Genomic DNA, 24948 nt, shown 5'->3' with positions numbered 1-24948 from the left:
AAACAGACAGAAATAATCAAAGTTAAGGGTCAAACAGCACCAAGGAGTGAGCTGCTTTCCAGGGGCAGGAGGATACAATTGCAAAGAATGAGATTCCTCTTTAGAGTGTACTGGGAAGGTAACAAAAGCAGCAGATAAAGAACAACAAAAAACATTTCAGATTTTCTGCAGGCTTTTGGTGAGCTCCGTCCCCTCAGAACAGACGCAGAGGGCGCATCTAAACAAGCTGAGGACCGCAGAGACCAAAGCATCGAACGCAGGGTGCAATTTGGGGCTGCAGATGGCTGCGCTCGGATGAGGACTGTTCTGTATTTCCTTCCAGAGCTGCCAGGAGAGCCCAGGACCTCAGACACAAATGTCTGCACTTCAGATGTGTGAGCTGAGATCGGTTCCCTGCCAGCCCCTACCAAAGCTCTGCCGTGCTAAAAGAGCTCTGCTAATCGAGCTCTGCTAATCGAGCTGCCTGCCTGCGTTCTGCTATACACGTTTCTGATAAAATAAATCTGCCAGACCAGAGCAGCGTCTCACACAGAGCCCTCCAACGCACACCTGGACGGGCCCCAAGCACCGCCGTGTACGTTTAGCAGCCAGTCCTCGGCTCTAACAACCCCGTTTCACCGCAGGGCCGCAGTACCCGGGGAAACAGGGCCGAGGGCCCCGCGTAGGGCAGCATGGCGCGAAGGGGTACGGGCTGCGCCTGAGGGCTAAGGGAGGAACGGGGAGGGCAGCGCTGAGGGGAGGGCCGAGGCGGGCCGGCCGCACCCCGCCTTGCAGCGCTACTCCTTCCGGGCCTGCGGCGCCATGGGAGCCGGCGGGCTGTGGGTGAGGACCGCCCACACCGCCCTCAGCGGGGTCTTAACGCTGGGGCTCTTCCTGCACCGCACAGGTGAGGCGGAGCCGTCGCAGCGCGCGGCCGGGAATGGAGGGAGGGGGGTCGCGGGGTCGGCGGTGCTGCATCACGGCCTGCCCGGCCCCGGGGCTGCGGGGTGGCACCGGGGGGTCGGGCGGCTTTGGGGGCTCGGAAGGCGTTGCGCGGCGGGAGGAGGGATGCGCTCGTGGAGTGAGAAAAGCCCCGAGAGCCGTGCTAGGAACCGCCGCATTCTCTTGTATGGGATTGTCTTTCAGATCTGCAGAAGGAAGCGGAGCGAGGAGCCGTGCTGCAGCCCGCGCTCTTCGTAGCGCTGCTCGGGTGCTCCGTCCTGCTGTACTTCAGGGTGTCCCTCATGGACCCGGGCTTCGTCAGGGCTGACGAGGAAGCAGAGGTACATCGCTGTGTGAATGGAAGATGCGCTGGGGCTGCGCGGTCCGTGGGCTTTTTGCTACGTAACAACTTGGAATGGTTTCTCTTGCGCTTGGCACAAGGAAAACGTGTGCAGCCCGTTGGGTGATGAGGGCTGCGAGGCTTTGGCTCGTGTTCTGTGACAGGAGGGGTTTGCAGCCTCTACGTGCTTCTGTTACCCCACGTCTCCCTTAGCCAGTCGTCCTGTGCTGTCCTCTTTTCTCAGAGGCAGCTTCGCCCTATGGAATGTTTACATCTCGTATTTTATGCGAGTCGCTGCTCACTGGTGTGAGTATGGAGAACCTGGACTCTGCTTTGTTCACTGCTTTGCTGGTTGCATGGGACAAAAGATCACACAAGGCATGGCCAGTTTTAATCTTCCGCTGTTAGCGTTGACCTTGGCTGTGTTATGAGCAAACAGCGCTCTTTATACTGAAAAGACCCCACGATTGTGTTTGGAAGTGAAGTCTAACCTTGTTTATGTCCTGAACTGTACTTGGGATCTCTGTGGTGTCTTGTCCACGATTATTTCCATCTCTCTACAAACATTCTTTTGATGGTTACAGTAGCCTTTGTCTCTGCACGTACCCTAAGTATCTGCAGTGGAATTTCATGCCACAGTATTTGTGTAGCAGCTTCTGTACTTTGCTGGGAATTATTTTAACTTTCCTAATGACAGAGATGACCAGCACTACGTAACTGTCAAATAAAAGGATCCAGATAGCTCAGTCTTGCCAAGCAGGCTGATAGCTGCCATTCTTCAGACAGCAGCACGTAATACATCTTTCATCGCTCCATTTATTTATTTATAGGCAGACAAAAATGAAGAGCAATGCGTGGTGATACCCCAGGTCTCAAGCAATGTTAAGATGCGGCGTTGCGGCTACTGCATGGTGAAGGTAGGCAGCAATAGTGTGCTAATAGAGAATGCTCAGCCCTTGCTGCTTTGGTTTGGAGTGGTTTGGAGGCATGGCAGAGCTGACCGATGAATTCTGGCGCAGGGTCATCCTGCTGCTGAAAAACCCACTGAGGAAGCAAATACAGCTTGCTAACAGACCTCAGGTGCATCCTCAATGGAAGAGTGATCCTACTGGACTGTGTAGCTACAGGTGTAATGATAAACAGTGGCATGGCTGCTAATTTTCCAACATTGAAACAAGTCCCTGCTGAGTCATACCAACATGGATCTTCTTTTGATGTATTCCACCATGGGAAAACTTTGTTCAACATTCTTACTGCCACATTGACCAGACCTCACAGCATTGCCAGAAAGGTTATTTTGAAAGTACCTTGATAGGAAATCAGGAAGTCCGTTAGGTATGACCTGCAGAACTGCTGGGAGCTGTAAGCTTGTTTAGGGATCTAAAAGCAAAAAACATTAGAGTGAATTGTAAAAGATTGCATGAAGGAAAAATTGGAGCAATTAAATTAGCTCTTGAAACAGTTTGCCTGAAGCCTAGAAATGCCTGTTGGTACAGATCCTTATCAGTGTAATAAAATCCAGCATTATCCCAGCTCCCGTAAATTCCTGAAGAATATCTAGCAAGAGAAATCAGCTTATTGCAGGAGGATATTGTAGCAAAACACATACACATTTCAAGGAGCAAATCCTAGGAAGCACAATCATGCTACTTTCCTCAGCTGTATATTGCATCCTATCTGTTCTTGGTGCTTGAGCTGTGCAAGTCTCTTATATTTCCACAGAACAGGAGAATCGGTCCCTCTGCAATCCCCTGAAGACATCTCACCCCTGCACACTTCCTTCAGCAGCAGAGGTCCTAGTTCTTCCCTTCAACACATTGCTCCCTCTTTCCTGAACAGACTGATTTACTTAATATCCCTCCTTTGCACGCTCAACTTCCTATACAGAGGTAGATAACAAAAAACATAGATAGTGTGGAAGAGTCATTTAGTTTGGATCTCACTCGCTGGGATCTGTGCTAAGGGAATCTCAGTCCCCTTCATTTGTCTCAGCCGTGCTGATGTTGTTCTGTTATCTCAGCATGGAGTGCTTTTGGGAAGTGGATGTTTTTGCATAATGCTTTTACCAAGCAGAAAGTTGAACAAGACTGGGTTATTGTTACTGTTTTGTTTTTGCTTTGCAGCAACCAATGCGAGCCAAGCACTGCCAGCTGTGCCAGCACTGCGTTCGGCGCTATGACCATCACTGCCCCTGGATTGAGAATTGTGTGGGAGAGAAGAATCACCCCCTCTTCATAGTCTACCTTAGTGTACAGCTTGTAGTTCTGCTGTGGGGAGGACACGTTGCTTGGTAAGGCCTGGAAGGCAGCACTTTGACCACTGAACCTAGGAGTCTTGGTGCTGCTGGAGATCCCCCTTAAGGGGCTTGTGCAGAACGTAGCACTGACTGGATCGGCTTCATGTCTTCACCCTGATTTGCATCCTGAAGATCAGCCTTTCTGAGCCTTCTGGTCTGCTGAGGAACAACACAGCTGATCAGTAGCTGAGCAGGATCTAACATTTTAGGTTTCGCTGCTCATCTTTGTTTAGAGGTTAAACGAATAGAATTAACAGAAGTAGAGGAGCAGCTAATTTTGCTTCAGTTATTGTAATACAGTATTCATGAGATTTTTGGGAACTCCATCTGAGTTTCAGCCATGGAGCTGTACAGGAGAGGAGTCAGCTGAAGATGACTGCATCCTTTCAGCTGTCAGGTGAACCCAGTGTCTTTTAAAGTTCTTAGAACCTAAGGCACTGCTGTTGCAATTTGTCAAGAACTTACTTACAATGTATAAAATTACCTGCAGTACATGATGATCAGAATCTCACTCACCAGTTATGAGTCAAACTAAATGTGCCACTTGGTTTATATAACTAGTTCTCCATGTTTAACCTTGACTTTATTTCTCTTTAAAAGGTCAGGCCTTTACTTTAAACAGTCCTGGGAGTGGCTGCGGCACAACATATTCCTCCTCCTGTCCTTCCTCCTGATAGTCATATTCACCATTGTTGTCTTGCTGCTGCTGATTTCACACCTCTACCTGATCTCATGCAACACCACCACCTGGGAGTTCATGTCGTACCACCGCATCTCCTACCTGCGGCACTCTGAGCTGCAGAATCCCTTTGACCAAGGAGTAATCCGCAATCTCTGGAGGTTCTTCTGTTCGTGCCATCTCACTGCATGGGAGAAAATCTATTTTCACAGGAGCAATGAACCTGTCTAGTCACAGTGGTAGCTAATGAGTAAAATGCCAAAAGACAGCTGCAGGTTGTTGGATAAAGCTTTGCATACCTTGCTTAGAACTTTAATACATTGTGGACTATGCAAAATGTTCCGCAACCTGTCCATCCATAAAAGCAAATCATCTTCCAAGAAGGATAATCAGGGCTATAGGTATGAATAACACTGTTAAAGGGGAGACACTGTTTCTGAGGGCGTCAGAAGTTCTGATGTCTTGACCAAGGAGAGGTATCTCTTTAAATCCCCTTCCTTGTGTTAACCTGCATCCACACCTGAAGAGATGCAAGAACTGCATAAACAGCCTTGTCAACTTCTGCTCCCCCAAGTTTCCTCTCCATTTGCTGCTAAGGAACAGCAGCTGTTACCAACAAACCAGGCAGAATCAATGCAATCCCTGTGGCCTTTCTTCAGCATAGCTCTTACTGTGAAAACCACAGTGCCTTTTGTCAGTAATGTTGGATACATAAGAGAAATATTTGAATAAATATTTGTGCAGTCAAAAGCAAATTTCATTTTGACTGCATGCCTCAACTGCACGCTTGGAGGTTTCATAGCATTAATGTCCATGAAAGACAGCTGTAAGGCACCAAATTCAGCCAAGATCATTAAGCCTGTACCTTATGATGCCCTCATCAGCATCCTAACAGGTTTTTTTTTTATCCTTTAAGTTGATGGAGGTCAAAAATTCATAGGATATTTTGAATGAACTCTGCAAAGAATAATGTCAGCCACTTTGGACAGAAGAGCAATGCTTGTCTATAGAGTTACTTCTGCAGATAACCTCATGCCCTTTGCCTTTACTGTATCTAGTGGGGAAAGAGCCAGTAACAGAGGTGAGCACTTCTTGCCTACCTCAAATAACACTAGTGGTAATGCTGCCACCTCAGCATGTCAGTATAATTTTAATGAAATAATACAAAGTAGCACTGCAATGGAATCTTGCAAAGGAAAGGTTCTAGGTCCTATTTGTTTCCGATAGCATTCCAGGATGGGAGCAGCTTTACTTGTTTTTCATTGTAATAGAAGGTCATAGTTCAAGTTTCTGTAAGGGACTGGAAGTTAGGATCAACAATTTAAAGTAGAAAAACCTGTGGTGTGAATTTTAGTGCTGACCTTTTTCTACTTTAAAAACAAAAAAAGCAAACCACATCCAACAACTTAGTTATTGTGCCTTAATTGCTTTGATTCAGAAATTAACAGCAGCTCAGGAATACATCAGGCAAGCTGGCATAATGCACTCAGGGCTCATGAGCACTCAGGAAAGAACAGTATAGAGTCATAGAGTCACTAATACAACGTGATGGTCCAAAAGCAGACTGAAAATGCAGACTTCTTTTTAACCAAACCCAGAGTCTGTAACCTGCATCCAGAGCAGTGTGTTCAGAGAGGGTCATAAAGTTCAAGGCACAGCGTTGTGCTCTTTGGTAGTTCTCCTGTATGTGCACTGGAATGGTAGTTCATGGTACTTTTACTATAAAAGTATTAAACAATTACTTACACCTTGTTTGTTTGTTTTTGCCTCTCTTTCTGAAACTCAACTTCTAGGTTTCACCTGAACTAACAGCCCACTGGGCTTAACATTCTGAAGAAGTCCTCACCTGGAAAAAAGGGAAAATCACAAAACAACTGCAAGGCCATAAGCAAGCCAACCATTACATTCAACTGGTAGAGGAAGATGTGTATCCTCCTTTAATTGTGCAGAGCAGAAGGTTGAAAGTGTGTTTATATGCTGGAAGTTTCAGCAGCAGTTATACTTGGCTCTGAAAATAGGAAAACAAGGCTCAGTGAATTACGTGTTTTGCACAAACATATGCTCTTACTAAAGCTCTTAAATGTCTCTGAATTCTGAAGCACTTAACCCAGGCAACTCACAAGCTGCTTCTTATCTCCAAAAATAGCACAATTGTGTTAGTTCAACTTCTGTCTTCCTCTGCTGAAGAAAACTGACAGAATAAGAGCTTTGTGTCCCTATTTGTCTTAAGTGGAATGCTTCATTTCTATACATGCTTTCCTTTTTTAGCCAGCAAGCTAACATTATGAATTAAAGAAAAGAAAATGAATCTAACCAAGTTTAATTACAAAGTATGTTGCTAGGCAAATTAGATCAGCTTAAACATCCTGATTTTCCAGCACTAACACTGTCAATATTTAACTATTCCAAAAAAGATACAGGATATACACATTGATGAACTACTGCAGAGACACAACTTGACTGCAATCATTTGGATGTGGCAGCTGAGCTTACCATGCAATACGTACACAGACAACTTGGGATGGAAGGAAGGAAGAAAAATACTACCATGACATTTACAGAGAAAAATAAAATCCTGTCTATTGAGTTCAGTATGGGTAGCAGTGATCTGAAACATTCACCTAACACCAAGGAGATGAAAAGCTGAGACTTCATTATAAGGAATAGTATCTTTATTTAAAAAAAAAAAAAGAAAAGAAAAGAAAGCATGTGCAAAATGGTGGCTTCTTTATGTTATTAAAATCCATATCTATGATTTCACATCCTGAAAGAAGCATAAAGAGTTTTGTTTTGTTTTTACTTAAGATACATCACTGGGATAATTACCAAACTCAAACATCATTACCTCAGTTGTGTTAAAATCCATTCCTTCTCTGCCATACACATGAGTGGCAACAGGAATAAAATCATTACAAAGGAGCACTGCATATCTCTTCTAGAAAACAGGAGAGAAGTGCCCATTCTCCCTGCTATTATGTAACCCAAAAGAGCTTCATTCCTTTGGCTTTTTCTAAGAGCAACCTGGGAGGCAGAGAGGACACATTAAATCATTAAATTAAGTTCAGATTAAATTCCAAATCACTATATATACATATTCAGTGGCAGCAGAAGACACATCCAGTCAAAAGTGAACTTCTCAAAGGTAACTCACACCCAGTACTCCTCCAGCAAGCGAGGCTGAAAAAAGCACAGCAGAGTAACAGCTTGCAGAGCACTTCACCACTACCCCTTCTGTGAAGTTTGTTGACTTTGCCATTGCCCATGCCAAGTCCTCTCTACGCCCTCTCAAGATGGTAACAATTTATTTGTTCATGCTTCTTAAGCACAGGAATCAAGCATACAAAAGGTGTTTGGAGACAAAGTCAAAGTCCTTGAAGACAGCCTGCTCCTTACGGGTTAGGAGAGCAACCTCCTCTGGAGGAGTCAGAATTGGCTTCTGTAATGTAAACTCTTCATCAAAGTTGCTAATGTCTGTTGGATCTTTTAGGGTGGGCACAAAAGGGGGCTTCAGAGTCCTGGCATACAAAGCATCCCAATCCATTTCCTGTAAGAGAAGGAAGTGAACAGGCCAGGCTGACATTATTTATGAAACGTGAAGTTAAAATGAAGGGAAAAAACATGGCAAAGCAAACAATATGGTTGGTGCAGGGCAGGTAGTACAGAGATTCAACAGGAGGAATGCTAACACCTTTGCCCAGAGCAAACATATGCCACTGACCAAATGTGTCTTTAACCCCAACTTCTCTTAGGATTCTTGTATATTCTGCAAATGTAGGGGCCACCAACTAGACTGGATGGCAATATCTGTCATCACTAGACCACATCTTTGTCTGCTGCAGTTTGATTTATAACAGTATTTGGTGATAGCTTAAAAGAAATGTATATTCATACATAGAAGCAGCACAATCTGGAATAACAAGCTGGTCCTGGAAGCTTACAGAGCCCAGAAAACACACTTAGGGGTACCATTGCCAACATGAATTGAAACACTAATGCCTGAATAGGGCAAGGAGATGCAACAGAAGCTGCCACTAAGATCTCACTGATAAATAATGGAAATTTGCCTCCGTACCAGCAGAAAGCAAACCACTCTCATCTCAAATACAAGCACTAAGGAGGAGGAATAAAGTGAATTCCTACCTTAAAAAAGGGCTGGATTTTAATCTCTTCTGCATCTTTTTCCCCTGCTCCCAGTCTACGCTCTGGACACTTTCGAAGAAGCTGCAGGAAAGATCAGTTCAGAATTAAATAACTGGAACAAAGATGGACAAAACAAACATTCCGAAGATTAAAAGCTGAAAGAGATGAACCAGCTCCTCCGTATTTTCTCATTCACTTTCTCTGCAGCAAAGTCAAACTGCTAGTAATAGCTCAGACATAGCTCCTTGTGAACAACTTGTCAGTGACATGCGCAGTACAAACCGGGTGTAGAATCTCATCTTAGCTGTGCACCTGTAACTACCAGCTTACATTCAAAAAATCAAATCAAGCCACTTTCAGCGAATGACTCAAACGCTTCTGTCTTTGAATCTACACTTCACTATTTCAGAGTTTGCAGCAACAGACCTCAGTGAGAAGCTGCCTTATTTGTTCTCAAGCTGAAGAACAGCATTTATGTAAAGAGAAGGAAAAGTATACATAAATTTTAAGTGTTTCTTTAATCCCTGTAATTTTACTTATGGTAAAATACAAATTCCTCAGGCACCCAGAGACCCCTCAAACCCATTACCTTACGGATTATAGAAAGTGCCTCTGATGAAAGGAATCGTGGATACTGGACTTCATCATTTACAATGCTATCAAAGACTTCTTCCTCATCATCTCCAGGAAATGGTGACTGCAATTGTGACAGTTTTTAATTTAACATACATGGCATCCATTCCTTGCTAATATACAGGAACGAGAATAGCGAGGAGTTGCAGAGATCAATTATTCTTTGGCAAGCACAGAAAAATTATCTAAATACCACAGTATTATTAATAACTAATAAATAGTTGGCTACTTTCATCAAAATTTTATCTCAGGTGATCAGATACTGCTCTGCCCAACACTGCGTGATGAGATTCTCTAAGAGATACGCGGTCTTACCTCACCAACAAGCATCTCATAAATGAGCACACCCAGTCCCCACCAGTCCACTGCCCGAGTGTATGAGATGTCTGTGAGGACTTCTGGAGCCAGAAATTCAGGAGTACCACAGAAGGTGTTTGTGCGGTCTCCAAAACCTATTCCTGCAGGACAAGAACACCCTTGTCAGATCCAGCACATGCTTCTAAATAGATCTCATGCAGTCTCATCTTTTGAAAGCAATAGATTTCCTCTTGATGATTTGCTGTTGTTAACCATGCAAGGGCTCTCATCAGTGCTTGCAAATACTAATGAGAATGTATGATACCTGAGATCCCCAACAACTCTGAATAGCAATTCAGACAATGCTTAAATAAGCAACTCAATCAAGAAAACCTGCAGATTCCATTGTTCATTTACTTAAGTACATATCCTGTAGCATCCTATATCCTTGCTTCTTTCAGCAGAGAAGGACACTCTAAACTGCTTCACAAGACACCTGAAGAGCAAAGGGCACTCTTTCCAAGTTCATCATGGGCAGACAGGTAACATTTGTTTATTTTTAAGTGGAGATGAATACATGTTTATTTTAAGTGGAGATGAAGTTACATACAGCCACCTGGCACTCACATTTGTGAACACCTTACCAAAGCCCAGACCCTAAACTTTGTTCTGATGCTTAAATATTGACTCACCTTCCTTACACAGTCCAAAATCTGCAATCTTCACAAATCCTTCAGCATCTAAAAGCAGATTATCCAATTTCAGGTCCCTGTAAGCAAAGAAGGGGGTGAAGAAAATGGTGGATGAAATCTGAGGACTGCCATCCAACAGACTCTTTTGCATGAGGCAGAAACCAGATGTTCATAAAAAGAGTAAGTATCTACAACTACTCTACGTTCAGTTCATACCACATATTATTTGGAAGATTCCCCTCAACTTACTGATGCTTTCCTCTTAATGAAAGCCTCACAAAGCAGCTTAGAGATGGGAAAAATAAAGACAAAGACTACAGAGATGTAGCTACAGGAAAAAATAAACTTTCAAGTTGCTAAACTGTCTTATATTTGATTTTTCACTGCATTACCTATAAACAATTTTCTTCTCATGCAGAAATTGGAGTCCCAAGACTACGCAGGCTGTGTAAAACCTAGCAAAGAGGAACAGTTATCAGGAAAAATATATGAGAACCAAGTTAAACACTTATAATGCCTGGAAACCAGGCTAATTGTAACTCACTGTGCTGTATGCTCTGCAAAAACATCTTCGTGTATGCGCATCATAAGATCACCTCCTGGAGTGTATTCCATCACAAAACAAGCATGATGAGGTGTTTGGAAACATGCAAACATGTTCACAAGGAATGGATGATCAGAAGAATTGACCACCTCAAATATTCGCTTCTCACAGTTCAAGCTGCCAGGATTCAAAGAATTAAAATGTCAGTGTTAAAATTTGGCAGAAAAACCTGTTTCAAGAAAGACAGAATGAAGATGAAAATCTTTACCTCTTATGATATGGAAATAAAAAGCGTGGTTATTACAATATTTGTCTTATATGCTTCCAAGCCTTGAATTTTAGATTGCTCTTCAGGTGTGTATGATTGCACCAGAAGCTAGAAAGTAGAGCTGTTGTAAGTTCCTTTATTTCTGATTTTAGATACCCCAGCCTTAAGGTCATCCAAAACATTAATAGAACTAAGACTAGTATACGTCATACCTACAGATTACAGATGTGATAATGTATCATTGGCAATTGTACCATAAAGCTCACCTATCAATTTCATCTCTCCTAATGATATCTTTTTTCTTCAAGGCTTTGATAGCATACAGCTTCCCAGTTGCTTTGTATTGGGCCAACAGTACCTGAAAGACAACAAAAATGCTGTACTCCAAACAAATTGTCATTTCTTTGTCGGATTACTTTGACTCCCACTGACAGAACCTATTTCCATCCACTTCAAACAGCCATTCTTAAAACAGGCTCAAGCGGTTCCAAAAATGGAGCTCTTTTTCCCTACTCCTGGAGCTGCTGCAGTCCAGAAAGACATCACTGTGAGTTATGGTCTTTTCAGAAACAGCAGGATTGCAGCTGGTCCTGTGTTTTAAAAGCACCTCAATACTCTTACAGCAAGGACCTGCACACACTTTGTGGGAATCACACTATTCCACCAATGATCACAGTGATAATGGAAAGAGTGGTAACACTGTGCTCCATTAGATAGTTTGGCACTCCCTGGAGGGTTTCCTCCATGTTTTGAAGCCACAAATCTTCAGGACTTTTGGCTGTTATCAAGGGTACCAGCTGTTTGTGGTTTTGCTTTGTACATCTGCAGTGCAACAAATCTCTGCAACATTTCTATTCAGACTCTGAGGCAGAGGCCCACCTTCACAACAGCAGCCCTACAGCCCTTCATAAAGAAAGCACTTCTACACTACCTTCCCAAAATGGCCACGTCCCAGCATGGCGATGCAGTGAAAATCCTCAAGATGAACAGCCCCTTTCCTGAAGACAAACAAACAAGATTTGCTGAGACAATAAACAAAAGATGCAGAAACAGAATGCAAATGAGTGTGCATTTGTGTTAGAGGAAGAAGCTCAGTACAGCAAAAGGCAAGGTGAACACCTGCCACCTCGGCTGAAATCCTGAGAAGTTAGGCCACTGAAGGGTACTTCTCATAACAAGATGAGTTCTCCCACATCCCCCATCCTTGGGAGAGTAAAATTCAGATTTGCCAACACTCCTTTCAGCAGGCTCATCAGTGACTGTGACAACCAGCCATGAACATGTGTGTCAAGTGCCAGGAGGACAAGGGAATAAGAAGAGAAGTTCTCAAACAGGAATTGGAAATGAAACAAAGGGAGACAACAGACATAAGATGTTGCTAGGGAAATAAAAAAAGAGATTCTATAGAACATTACATCAGCTACAAGGTGTTACCAAGGAAACTCAGACCACAGAATTGCTTGGAAATAATTTAAAAAACAAAACACCCACCCTCAAAAGCTTTACACCAGGATCACCTTTAAAAGGTAGCAGATGCTCTATACTCTTCCTGAGAGGGAAATGAAGGAAACGAGAGTTTCCAGAGAGTTCAGAAACGAGTGTTTCTGAAATACATTTCTAACAATTCTACTTTGGTGTGTCTAAATGCACTATACTGTAAAATTTTAACACAAGGAAGCACTGGAAGACAGTTAAGTGACTTTTGTTCCTACTAACATCGGTTATTACGCTGTAAAGTCTATTAATAGGCCAAGTAATGGGATTTAATGAGCAAGCATGGGCTAGCAGACGCATGGAGAAGTTCAGAGCAGACTTTTCATGGTATTGCCCACAAACAGCACTGAGAATCTGCTGCTGAGAAACCAAAGCATATCTTCAGTAGAATTTTTGTACTCTATGCTCAGAAATTTCAGCCCAGTGCTTCTTTAATCTGTGACCCAAGACATCTCATGCTGCCCACTGTTACCTTGGAGATGCCTGGATTGCAAATTCTGTTAAAGCAGAGCTGCAAGTCTTCTCTTCTACATGCAGCCTCTTCAGACACTAGGAACAGAGAGAAAGTTGCAGAATGTAATTCTCTGGAATCACCAAATCAGGTGTAGACACCCTGATCCAAATTTCCTCTGGTGTAACAATACGACATGACAAGTATTTGAAGTTGGTCATCGCTTCTGCTTGGAGGAAAGCAGCATCAACAACCAAGGTTGTCTGTGGTTACACAAAACTGCTATCATGTATGCTTTAAAAAGCCTAGGAAAAAATATTTTCTTTATAGAAAAAAAAAAAAGACATTTCAAGTGTCTAAAAGAACCACAGTGATTAGAGAATGCAGACTCCTCTATTTTCAAAGCCAAAGAAGAAATGGATTAGACATGGTTGAACACAAGTCGTTACGCATTATATCACTCAGAGCAATTTTCCTGTTCCTGTTTCTCAGTAAATGAGAGCTTTTCCCTCTTTTTGCCCAATTTCTTTAACATTTTCATCTGGTCCTAAAAGCCTGTTGAACCCTATTTTTCATTCATAGGTATCTATTGGGTACTTCTGCCCTGAATTGCCAGTGCGGACCTAGCTTCATTTTCAAGAAAAGCAGTATGTAACTAAAGAAGAGCTGCAAGACTTTCGTGAAGACTCCATGCCAGAATAACTTACTGGGCTCTGAAACCTTGGAGACCAATCAGCTCAGCTGATGAGGAGGCAACTGTCAAAAGTACAGGTAATTTCTCCAGTAATAAATTAGAACTGGGCCTTGAAAGAATATGAACCAACAAATAAAAGTCTCCCTATTGGCACAGATTACCGGAGAATCTGCAGGAGATGGTGTTGGTTCTTTGGACTTGGCCATCAGAAAGAGACGTGGAGGCTTGGGTGGTGCTTCATCATCATATGTAAGTTTTGCCACAGGAAAGTCACTGAGTTTGTAAGAAAAAAAAAAGAAGAGATTGCCTTAGAACAGGGCATTATATGGAAACACAAATATATAACCTTTAACATGTAAGCAAAGTGTATATCAGGCCAATTCAGTGGACAAGAGGACGATTTGATTCACACCACAAGTGTGTGAAACATCAACAAGAAATATGCTCTTCTACATAAAGGAAAACTATCTATTAAGTTGTTGATGATTAGACTCATGTTACTTGTGAAAATCTGCTTTCTTGTTTTCTGCATCATAGTGCTTAGTTATGGCCACTTCTATACCCACAGTTCTCACTGCAGAGGAAAACAAAGTTGCTGAAATTCCCCCTGCTCTGGAGCGCGCTGCTTATTGGGACGGTGATTTTGGAAATTGGTTCAGCTGCCAATAATAAATCAGAAGGAACCACAGAGCGCTGAGCAGCCCACCAAGCCCACTTCATTTCAGGCAGCATCAGCTTTTCTTAAAATCCTGAATTAAGTTCTACAGATACAACTTTCATATTCATATATTTTTTCACCTCAGTAAGGTGCAATAAAATTTTAAGGTGTATTCTATGCGCATTCCAGACTGTCATACAGCAATACTCAGAACATGACTTACCTACTCAGCTTGGTTATTGAGTTAACATGATTCTGCAGAGGAACTGGAGAGAAATCTGCATTCATGGAATCATGAAGTGGGGGACTCAGAGTGCTAATGGAACTACATGGAGGGAGGAAGCTCATCATCAGGCGACCCCAAGCAGCAACACTGATGTTCATTTGAGGAGCTCGGAGAAATTCTTTCCCTGAAGGTATCATGGTTAAAACATTGCTGAGATTACAATGTACAGATTGCAGTCTGATGAACTGTTAGATTACCATTATCACCCCAACACCCGTGGGCTTACCAAGAAAATGGAAATGCACTCTGCAGAGAATGAACTTTCTTTTAGGGAATGAAGCCTAATCATGATGATGAAATAGATCCATATAACATCATAACAACCCTCAAACAGAAGCTTCATAAAATATATTTTTTTTATTATTTTATTTTAAGCCAAGTTTTCTTCTATTTGTACACTGTATTTTAATCACTCAGCCTGTTAACAGAAAGCTTCTGAAAATATCTCAGAAACAGTATAAAGCTTTTGGGACCCTTTTATTATTTTTACCACCTCCATAAATATAAAATCAAGTTTATCCCCACTGCCAAGAATCCTCTGTATGTAAAATCTTACCTTACTCAGCTTCATGGAAAAAAAAAAAAGTTGCAGACTAAAAAGAAAGTATGTGAGTTACTCCAGTCCCTAGTCTGACATGCCAGTTCCAAAGCCTTGACAATCAGTAGCCTGTTCATGTTACAGTCTTCTACGATTTAGATCTTTCCAGGAAGTTTTCCAATACCTGTCCTTTTCTCAGTAACAACATTGCTGGGCAAATTAATACAGCTCAAGTGCTAGATCTTGCTAGGAAGTCTGTTAAATAGTAGTAATTGTATCTTCCTAACACTGGTAACTGTGAATAGAAACAGTGCAAAAATATCACATCATACACTATGCTGCAACCAGACAGCTTGAGTTTTTTTGTGACTGAAATTATTGCATAATAATGAAATCCACCTACTCACACACAGTAATTAGCAAGCATTTTAACGTGTCTCACAAAGTTAATGAGGTAGGAGCACATGGCAGATTACTTGTGCAAACTCCTGCCCTCCCCCACACACCCCAGATAATCGGTTCCCTTTCAGTTCTAGAGGAGCTCACCTTTCTGTTTGGGGAAAATACGTTTCTGTCGCTGCAGCTTTGGCTTCCTCTCAATGACAGGATTACAGAACATCACCTGTCAGAGAGGCAAAGGGGATTTTTCAAAACAGTGCATTTACACTGTGAATGCAAACTTGCACACACGCTCTCTCATCAAATTCTCCATTCATATATATTTTGGTAAGCTAGGAATCACTCCCACAGATTCCAGATCATGTTATTCTAGCTTCACTGTCTAAACATCTGTTATTTCAACTGTGGTTGGAATTTTCTGTGTCTTGGAATGAAGAAAACCCAAAAAATTGAGACCAATTCATATCCTAAATAAAATTAATCTAACTCAAAACTATACATTAAAAGCTGCTTTATAATTTGGCCATTTGTCAGGTGAGAAAAAAAAAAAGCAGCAACCCATGGCACAAAAATTATATTAAAAAAAAAAAAAAAGTCAGCCACTAAACACAAAGGACAGGAGGTAAATTTTGGTCCATAAGGTCAAGATCCTGCTTGTGGAAAGTTAAGCATGGAATCTTTCATCACAACACAAACAAAAAAGCACTGTAGCACGTAAAGGATTATCTGGATGATCTCTTCACGGATAGCATTTAACTTTTATTACTAACTTCAGAAAGATGGTAAAATAAGTATACCCAGAGGGAATATTGAACTCTGATTCTATAGCCTGTGTAATTCAAACCTGACCATTAAGCCCTACGTCTAACTAAAGTGTCACCAATGACTCATAATGAAAGCAAATACAAAAACAATGGTTTTCACAGTGCACACACGTAAGCCCAGAGGAGTAGCTGAAGTGTCACTTCAGGGTATGCCTTATAATATCATGTTGCTCCTTATTCGTATGTGTGATATTGATGGAGAAGTATTTCAGGTGTCACTCTACCCTTCTAGATTATTACTCCTTCTGTTCCTTGTATACTGGGTTGAACAGCTGCTCTCAGGACAGGCACCCTGAACTGACAGATTTCTCTGAAAAAGAAACAAAAAGTTGACATTTCTACCTCTGCGAAAAGCATTCCTTGGGGCTCAAGCAAGAGGCACATCCCATGGCGTTCATTATCAAGGAAATCATCCAAACGCAAGAACTTCACTGCACACAGTTCTCTCCAGTCTCTCCAGTAAATTGAAATTTCGAGTTCACGAGACTAGAGGGAAGGGGAGATGGGTGGTGGAGACAAAACAGCAGAAGAGTTACGTGCTGCCCCACGGTCCGGATGAGCCACACACATGCTGCTGTTAAATTTGGTTAACTAGACAGTGTGCATAAGAAACTTGTTCATCCTTCTGCTCCCCCTCTGCCTCAGAGATTTTCAGATCTTCCCAGCTACAAAACCTTTTGGAGATAGCTGCTTTTGCTCCACATTTCAGGAATCTTTCTTAGAGTCAATTTGCTACTAAGATAAAATAAAACTGCTTAGATACAGAACAAAGGACAACAGATGTTGCTCAGGCTGAATTTCTGCCAGAGATGCACTGCCTTAAGGGGAAGACTAAGATAACTGGTACATAAAAGGACATGGAGACAGTGCCAATCAAATGGAATTGCAACTAAACAAGCAAATTGAGTAAGGTGAAATGGAAAAACAAACACAACTCAGGAAAACTTAAGCCATCTTACCCTATCTAGCTCAATGACAAAGCTCTGGTCCCATGCCTGGTTGTTTACTGGCCCCCAGTTTGTTTGGCCTACAACTTTATTGTCCACTTTGAGCACAGCAAGGACTTCACCTGGACAAAGGAGAAAATGTGGATTACAGTCTTTTACACTGCTATAGAACTAAAGATAAATCTCTCATGCTGAAGGTGACTATCCCAACCAAATATAATTTCCTGGAGATAGCCTGGACGATTAGATATAGTTTTGCAGCCTTGTACTAGGATAATGCAGTACTCAGAAGAGAAGCCCCTTGCCCCCAAGTGCCACTCACATCCCAGCAAGGAGCCTCATACTCACTACACAGCTCTTCGTTTCGCAGGTACTTTCCTGCAACACCACGACCATGGATACCCAGGCCAACTCTTGTTAGGGAAAAGGACTTCAAGTCGCCCGGGCTGCCGCAGATGGGAGAAGAACCAGCCATCCTGGAACGGCCAGGAACATTTTCCAGTAAATCCTGACATCCCATCAGTCTCACTTCCAACGTTCCTGAGGAATTTTAGGAGAGTAAAGAATGTTATTCCATAAAAGACAACAGTGATTCCAGTTAATCTATCCTCATACGGATCCAAGAATTTCTCAGATTCATTATTCTTTGGCTCATATAGCTTAAATCTACCACAGGTTAGAATAACATAGCATAGAACAGTCCAGTTGGAAGCAACACACAGAGATTAACAAGTCCAAATTCCTATTTAACAGAGGAAATATATTTAATACATTAATCAACTACTAACTCATATGATCAGAAAGCTTTTAGTAGCATAGGAGAAATAAGTCTCATTCACAGAAGATCAAACGTCCACATAACAAGAGGCATTACAACTATTAGAAGAAATGCAACTCATTTTTAATTTCATCTTCTCCACAACAAGATGCCACGCAGGATTTACGTACCTGTAAGGGCTGTAGGTTTGATGACTGAAGTGGGATGGATAATGCCATGCTGAGCTCCCAGGGAAGAGGTATTCACTAATTCCTGCTTGATGAGTGCTCGTTTTGGGTGATCTGGAGAAAGCCCACTAAGCTGACGTTCCAAGGACAAGCGCAGCAGGTCAATCTTCTGAGAGGACTCTTGCAAACGACCCTGAGCCTAGCAATATGAAGTAGAACAGAAAGCAGGCAGAAGTTTTCAAAGGAACAGCTCCAGTCCAGGTACTGTTCCTTTATGAACAGCTAGAGTTGGTCTCAAAAAATGCGCTGATAACATCTTAAAAACAAAGAACTTGAGGGAATATTTTCCAACAGATCCTGACTGCCCCATCGGTGTCTAAGTAGTTTCTAAGTAGTTTCACCAAAGCAAGGAATTTTATCCCTGGAAGAGAAAGTGATCCCAAACAGTCTGTTCTCACAGTCAGGAATTTGCCAAATTCACAACTTATGGTTAGTTCTGCTCATTCAGGCTAAATCACTGGTGTTGAGGCATGAAACTGCTCTTTAAGAAGACCTGAATAAGTGCTTACCTCGGCCAAAAATTTGCGATCTTGTACCCGACTCCCTCCCAGGATCTTCAGCACATTTTTTGCCCCCTCAGCTACAGCAGCTTCAATGCGCAGACGATGCCTCAGCTCCTCAATGCGCAGCTCCGCAGCATTGATGGTGGCTCCCAGCCTCACTGGGTATTTGGGAGATAAAATACAGTGAGGCTCAAAATAGACTATTCTGGATCTTAAGGCTTTGGCCACATCTTCTACTTAACACACTCTACCTGCTGGATCCACCGTATCTTCCATCCCTCCTGCTGACTGAGACACCTTCACGATGTGCATGCGGATAATTTCAATCTTTGTCTTACTATCCTGAAGCATCTGCTTAGCAGTAGCCAGCAGCTTCCGCTCCTGACAAACAGAAACCATGTGAAGAGGAAGGACCACGATCATTAAAACTAGATTATGGCGATGTGTTCAGCTAAGGAGTGAGATGCTACCTGCAATAAGGATCATACAAACGACTCCGAAATAGCATACTTAAACATCTATGTAAAAGAGACATTGCTGAGGATCAAGGACTTTGAGATCATTATCTCAGTTTTTAGAGAGAAAGGACAGGCCAAGGAGTCTTTGATGGACTCAAACTGGATCACCACATGATTCATGAAAGGCACAGGCAACCATACCATGGGCCAAAGTGGACTAAAAATGCCCTTCCAGATAAGCCTTGCCCTAACCTCCAGTAATTATAATTAGCTTAAGCTCTTGACAAATGATATATGTGCCATCCAATTCCTTTTCAATTCCTGCAATCTATGTGTTGGACTTGCTGTAACACTTTCATATGACTGGTTGTCCCATGCAGTACCATAACCTGCTGTCACTATGCTGAGCACCAAAACGCAGAGCTAGGATTCAGTCAAGCACACTTCACAGATTAATTTCTTTCACACACCAACTACCAGAGAGAGTTTGTACATGGATTTAATACAGATATATTTAATTCCAGGAACCGATATTCCCAAACTGTTGTTTATTCCTGCTTACCTTGGATGTTGCACTTGAATACATCTGGATCATATTCTCAGCTCCTTGCTTGACTTTCATTTCAACATGCAGCTGCTTTTTCAGAGCTTCAACCTTCCTTGCCATGGGATCTGGGTTTCTTTCCCAGAGGCAAGGGTCAGGAGATAAAGATCCGTCTGTACAAACTATGTCATAAACACAATTAATTGTCTTTTCTTGAGTTCTTTCACTGCATGGTTCTAAATGATTCCACACAAGAAGGTTAAGTTACAAAATAACACATAAGGAGGTCTCTATTCTCTACAAAACCGACTGCAAAATATTGTTTCAAATGAAGCTTAAGTTTCTAAGTATTTCTTTTTATCAGTGAACTACTCTTACCAATCACTCTTGCAATTTTATACTCATTCACATCCCATAAGGTACTTAAACGTTCATCTGCCTAGAAACTCCATTCAGATCCCTCCAATTTCACCTACAGCCTGTTCCTAAATACTGTTCATGCCCACCATTCTTCCCTCTACACTAATCTCTCATGTTGCCTGACTCCTTTCACCTCAATTGCCTCCATTCCCAACCTTTTACCGCACAGATTATTTCATCAGCTGAATACCAACAGGCAAAATCCCCCCTAGCATTGGAGCACCACGAGATTTTCCCTCAGCCGTGACCCATGGCATACCTGTCTTATTGTCCTCCTTGTCAGTTATTACAATCCTCGCATTCAGCTCCTGAAGTTCCCAATGAAGTTGCTCTAGTTTGCGGTTGGAGGATTTCAGCACGTGCTCTATATGAGCAAGATTTTTTCTGTCTGTTGTTGCTTTACGCAGGTTTTCTGCTCCCTCTTTAATTTTCAGTTCTTTCTGTATAGCACGACGAAGCAGTTCCTTCTCACCCTCCAGTTTTTGCTGGAAGCTTGGATCCATTAAGTTCACACCATTGCCCAGCTGCAAGAGACAGCTGCCCTGCAATCAAGCAGCATTGGGCAAGAGGATTTCAATGAAATGACACAGTTTAACCTCCTTTTTGAGGATGAAACAACACCCTTACAAGATTCCACTCTTTCGTTTCATTTAGAAAATGGTTCACACAAACTGAAGCTCATCTTTTCATGAAGTTTTCAAGACTTAGATTCAAATTCCAGAGAACAAAATGCAATTTTGATCATCCTGTGCTGTAATTCGGCTTTAAATCATAGTAGAAGCAAACCTCCATCTTACTTTTCTTTTTGGTTATTTAATGGCTACATAAATCTTTGTTCCTACAGTATCAAAGCTTAACCAATATTTGCCCTTGTCCTGATCATGTTTTACTGGTACCATACAGTAAATACAGATTATGTGTCCAAAGACACACAACTAACAGTTAGAGGCGTTACAGAATGTCACAACCGTGCATCAACTCAAAGCTGTTGCCCATTTCCCACATGAAGAAGATAAACATAACCCCTACAGCAGTTGCTTACAAATGAGCAAGCAAACAATAAGCTTAACTTCCAGCTGTGTCTGAAAAGGGAAGCAGCCTGCTGTCTCAACCTGTGGTTTACAGGCAGCAAGGCCACTTAACGCGCTGCATTTCGCAGCCACCACATTTGCTCTGGGCTTTGTTTTGCACTGTTTTCAACACACCTTGTTCTGCTGAGATACGCCTCAGCAGCAGCTCTGGACAGAGGTGTTCTGAATACAAACTCTGAACCTTTGAACCTGCACAGTATAGGCAGAAGCACCTAAAGTATATCTCACTCACCAAACAAGCACTGAATTTAAACAGCAGCTTTTAAAACTTCATCCAGAAGGATGCTACCTAACACCTGGAGAAACAGATGAAAACAAGAGGCTGTGCTTCTCTCTTCTACACAAGAAGTGGCTTTATGGCATTAAGAGAATTTAATATCTTAACGTAGCATGGTCACATTCCCCACTTAAATGCAAAAGAAATGGTTGCACAGCCAAACTCCCCTCCACCAACCAACTGGGTACCACACAACCACACCAAAGACAGAACTCAGGAATCCTGACTTGTTTTCATATTCTTTAATTGGTTGACCACATTCCCAACAATAAACCACACTGGTTTTGCATTACTCACATACACTGCTGCACTTTAAGTGTGCTGTGCACCCAAAGCCCATGCCACTCACAGAGAAACAAATAATTATTCAATCATAGTCTTTGTATATTTTGTTACACATCTCAAAGACCCAAACCAACATCCTCGACCAGTTCGCAATACAATTTCAGCCCAACAGCAAAATAATGAAAGAACCAAAAGGAAAAACAAATCTATTTTAAATTTGGCCTAAAACCAAGTTGGGTCTGCAAGGGATACACTATAGCCATAATAGGAATTGTTCTAATTGGTAGCAAAACAAAAAGGTTCAGATTAACATCCTGAGTCCAGGAAGTTCTCGCCCTGTTAGTAAAGCCAGGAACTAAGCCAGAGCTTTGAAAAACTTCCAGGGTTTTGCGAGGAAGAACTTGAATCATGGAGTTCCTGAGTCACGGGCTCAGGCTCTACCAGCTCGAAGTTGGAAAATCAAAAAGCTCTTTATCCAGTTTGTAAAAAGCGACTAAAATTAATCTGCTGGTTACGTCTCAAAAAAAAAAAAAAAAAAAAAAAAAAATCAGAAAAAGCAGGCAGATTTATTTTCCATCCAAACTGTGCAAATGGAGGTAAGCAATCCATCCTTTCCATCTGCACTGAGCAACAGAATGAGTGGATGAGTGGCTGATGCAAGATTTGTTCTGACAAAGGGTACCGAGTCCAGAAACCTGGATAGGGGCTCAGAGAACAGGTACAGTCCAGGCAGTAGTCAGGTCAGTTTCCCTTCAAGTCACTCTGCCAGAAGCTGGACGGAATGCACCACACTCATTTTCTAAACACAATTAGAATGTAAGCATGGCTTTACTGGGTCCTACTACCCTTCTATAGAGCAAGGATGCCTTACCGTAGATACAGCTTGCTCCAGGAACATAGAACATTCTATTCTGAGAAGGATAAGAAAGCTGCCTCTGCATTTGTGTTGATGCATTTTGCATTCTGACTGAGGAATGTCGGTGGGGTGTCGGGATGCCGCCACAGCCCACGTGCAGCTGTTCCTGGCTTCCCAGAGGTCAGCCTTCAGCTGAGCTCAGCCCTTCAGCACAATCCAGGCGTACAACCACAGCTTGCACAGAAATACCCCCAGCTAGCTTAAATTAGCTCACTTTTGGTACCTTCGCCTGCTACAGCTCACCCAGGACTTCAGCTGCACTCAGGTTGTGCTGAAGCATCCAGACTGCTTCCTCACCAGCAAAGATTTCAGCAGAGCCCAAGTTGCTCTTAGCCCTCTGGATTGCAGCTCTTGGGCCACTACCCAGCCTGGCCATCAGCTCCAGCTGCACAAAGCCCAGCACAGAGCCGTCCTTCAGAGCCACACCGCCAACTGAGACCGATCTGCAGTTTGATGTAAGGAGGTGGAGGTGATGAGAGCATCCCCGCTGCAGACACACGTGTTCACCGCAGCAGTTTAAATCCCTTCTTTCACAGCAACTTCGTGCTGAGGCCCGCGTCAGGCAGACCACGTTAACCACATTTGCTCTTTGCAAGAAAAGGACACAGCTCGGTTTGGAAAAAAAAAAAAAAAAACAAACCGATTGCAGTCCTGCCTGGAGCTGGTCCTCTTTCCAAAACTGAACGATGAGATTTTTGGCAAGCGGAGATCCCGTGTGGCTGCAGGACGGGGCACACCCGCAGCAATGGCACCGAGAGCTCTTTGTGCCGTCTCTCCATCACCGCTTGTCCAGATTCGGCTCGAAACGCCTCAAGGAGGAGTTCGTACCCCTGTGCCGGGGAGCTTACCCCAAAAACGGTGTTTTTCCCAGCGGGGAGCCTCGCACACCCTCCCACTCCGAGGAGGACCCCGCTTTCTTCCGCAGCACAGACCCCGACTCCCCGAGGAGCGCCGGGCGCTGCGGGCTGCCTGCCTGCCTGCCTGCCTGCCTGCCTGCCTGCCTTCTCCCTCCCCCGCCTCTCACAGCGCCCGGGGCGCGGTCCCTGGGAGAGAGCCGCGATCCTCTCTGCCCACCGCCCCCTCCCGTGGGTTTCCGGCGGAGCACGGAGCCGAGTTTTCCAGGCGAGAGGATGGGGAAACCCCCCGAGAGCCCCCAGGACGGGGCCGAGGGACGCCTCGATGCCCCTCGCCTCAGTTTCGCCTCGCCCTTCGCGCCGCTCACCTGCGGGCTCCCCGCCGCCATCGCTCGGTGCTGCGCCGCCAACGACCGGCACTTTTTCAAACTTCAGCCTTCCCGGGAAGCGGCGCGGCCCCGCCAGCGCCCTCTCGCGGGGTCCGGGTCTGGGAAGTCCCGGCGGGCGGCTCTCGAGAAGCGGGGTTCCTCCTCCCGCCCCGCGCGACGGCCGGCAGGGAACTCAACCCTCCGCCCCCGCCCTGGGGGAACGGCCGGGATGGCGGCGGGAAAGAGAGGCGCGGCGCTCGGACGCTGAGGAGACCGAGGTACCTCCCGCCTCCATAGGCATCGGCAGCGGGGTTTTGTGGCAAAGTGACGTTACGGTGACGCCGTGACAGATCTTAGCTCCGGCCGTGCTCGGTTCGTGACATCTCCGGGCTGAAGCCGGGCGCTGTCGGTTGTGCTGGTTTTGCCAGCTGTCTGTAGTTTGCACACAAGGCAATGCGCGGCTCTGCTCCAGGGTCGGTGCTGCCCTGAAAAGGAGACGACGCCCATCTGACCGTGACCAACTAATCCTCCGTAGAGATGCCCCTCTCGGAGCAGGATCGAGACAACGCTGCTTCAGCTGAATATTTGGGACAAAAGTAACCCGAACCCATTGGCAGCTTTGCTACAAAATTCCAAGCGCTGCCTCAGCGCCATGCAGAGCTGAAGTGCGGTGTATCGCATCCACCGAGACGCACCATCACTGCCTTCGGGTGGCACAAACCTCCCCTCAGATCCTGCCTCAGCAGCACTGTGTTATTTTTGCATTAATATGCTTTTTCAGCCCTGGAGTCATCCAGAGTTGATAGTATTCCCACGTACGTGCTTAGAAACAGGCTAATAAAGAGAATGTTTTGCTTTTATTTAATTAGAGCCGTTTTTCTAACATAAGCCCGTTGTAAATAGTCTACAAGTGAATAATTAGCGTAAGGAAACCACCAGAAAATGTAGAATTTAAATCTAGCTTAATCAAGTTGAATTAATGAAGCTTTAGACTTCTATAAAACCTTTGAACATGCTCCTGTTGTTAATAAAGTGAGTACATTAGATTAATATAAACCCTTCTGGAACCTGCTGCTATTTGTAACGTGGGCCAGGCTCTGTTTAGTGTTTAAGGAATGATTTTAAT

At 43.6% G+C, this 24948-nt stretch overlaps 2 protein-coding genes across 6 annotated transcripts; one reads left to right on the top strand and one right to left on the bottom strand.

Moving 5' to 3' along the window:
* The first annotated feature begins 743 nt into the window (after nt 1-743).
* ZDHHC12 (zinc finger DHHC-type palmitoyltransferase 12) lies at nt 744-5983 on the top strand. Of its 2 annotated transcripts, XM_052669586.1 has the most exons (5): nt 744-886; nt 1126-1262; nt 2092-2178; nt 3385-3551; nt 4158-5983. In XM_052669586.1, exons 1-5 carry the CDS (start codon nt 802-804, stop codon nt 4465-4467), a joined length of 786 nt encoding a protein of 261 aa, XP_052525546.1. In that variant the 5' UTR covers nt 744-801; the 3' UTR covers nt 4468-5983. The 2 variants fall into 2 exon arrangements, with proteins under 2 accessions (XP_052525546.1, XP_052525547.1); XM_052669587.1 differs by lacking the exon at nt 2092-2178.
* Nucleotides 5984-6890: 907 nt separating this feature from the next.
* On the bottom strand, nt 6891-24093 carry PKN3 (protein kinase N3). 4 transcript variants are annotated; one of them, XM_052669580.1, is made up of 22 exons: nt 23823-24093; nt 20291-20573; nt 19630-19793; nt 18861-18990; nt 18616-18767; nt 18050-18245; nt 17450-17641; nt 17114-17223; nt 16497-16640; nt 15478-15553; nt 14331-14517; nt 13611-13722; nt 12777-12853; nt 11742-11808; nt 11077-11168; nt 10543-10719; nt 10391-10453; nt 9999-10075; nt 9325-9467; nt 8966-9073; nt 8377-8457; nt 6891-7780 (listed from the first exon to the last, which is right to left on the bottom strand). In XM_052669580.1, the coding sequence occupies exons 1-22, from the start codon at nt 23841-23843 to the stop codon at nt 7568-7570; spliced, it is 2865 nt and encodes a 954-aa protein (XP_052525540.1). In that variant the 5' UTR covers nt 23844-24093; the 3' UTR covers nt 6891-7567. The 4 variants fall into 4 exon arrangements, with proteins under 4 accessions (XP_052525540.1, XP_052525541.1, XP_052525544.1 ...); XM_052669581.1 differs by having other exon boundaries at nt 20291-20555; XM_052669584.1 differs by having other exon boundaries at nt 20291-20568; nt 23823-23878.
* Nucleotides 24094-24948: the final 855 nt, after the last annotated feature.

The sequence above is a fragment of the Tympanuchus pallidicinctus genome, unplaced genomic scaffold, assembly GCF_026119805.1.
Source record: "Tympanuchus pallidicinctus isolate F22 unplaced genomic scaffold, pur_lepc_1.0 scaffold8, whole genome shotgun sequence".
Taxonomy (NCBI): domain Eukaryota; kingdom Metazoa; phylum Chordata; class Aves; order Galliformes; family Phasianidae; genus Tympanuchus; species Tympanuchus pallidicinctus.
The sequence above is the reverse complement of the archived record's forward strand: the minus strand, read 5'-3'. Positions and strand labels throughout refer to the sequence as shown.

What these genes read in the sequence shown, in the direction of transcription:
- ZDHHC12 (XM_052669586.1), top strand. Translation starts at nt 802, where the DNA reads ATGGGAGCCGGCGGGCTGTGGGTGAGGACCGCCCACACCGCCCTCAGC. An exon ending in GGGCTGACGAGGAAGCAGAG is followed by an intron (nt 1,263 to 2,091) that starts GTACATCGCTGT and finishes ATTTATTTATAG; the next exon opens with GCAGACAAAAATGAAGAGCA. An exon ending in GCGGCTACTGCATGGTGAAG is followed by an intron (nt 2,179 to 3,384) that starts GTAGGCAGCAAT and finishes TTTGCTTTGCAG; the next exon opens with CAACCAATGCGAGCCAAGCA.
- PKN3 (XM_052669580.1), bottom strand. Translation starts at nt 23,843, where the DNA reads ATGGCGGCGGGGAGCCCGCAG. An exon ending in GCGAAACGAAGAGCTGTGTA is followed by an intron (nt 17,224 to 17,449) that starts GTGAGTATGAGG and finishes TCCTTTGTCCAG; the next exon opens with GTGAAGTCCTTGCTGTGCTC. An exon ending in AGGAGAGATGAAATTGATAG is followed by an intron (nt 10,720 to 11,076) that starts GTGAGCTTTATG and finishes GAATCCTGGCAG; the next exon opens with CTTGAACTGTGAGAAGCGAA.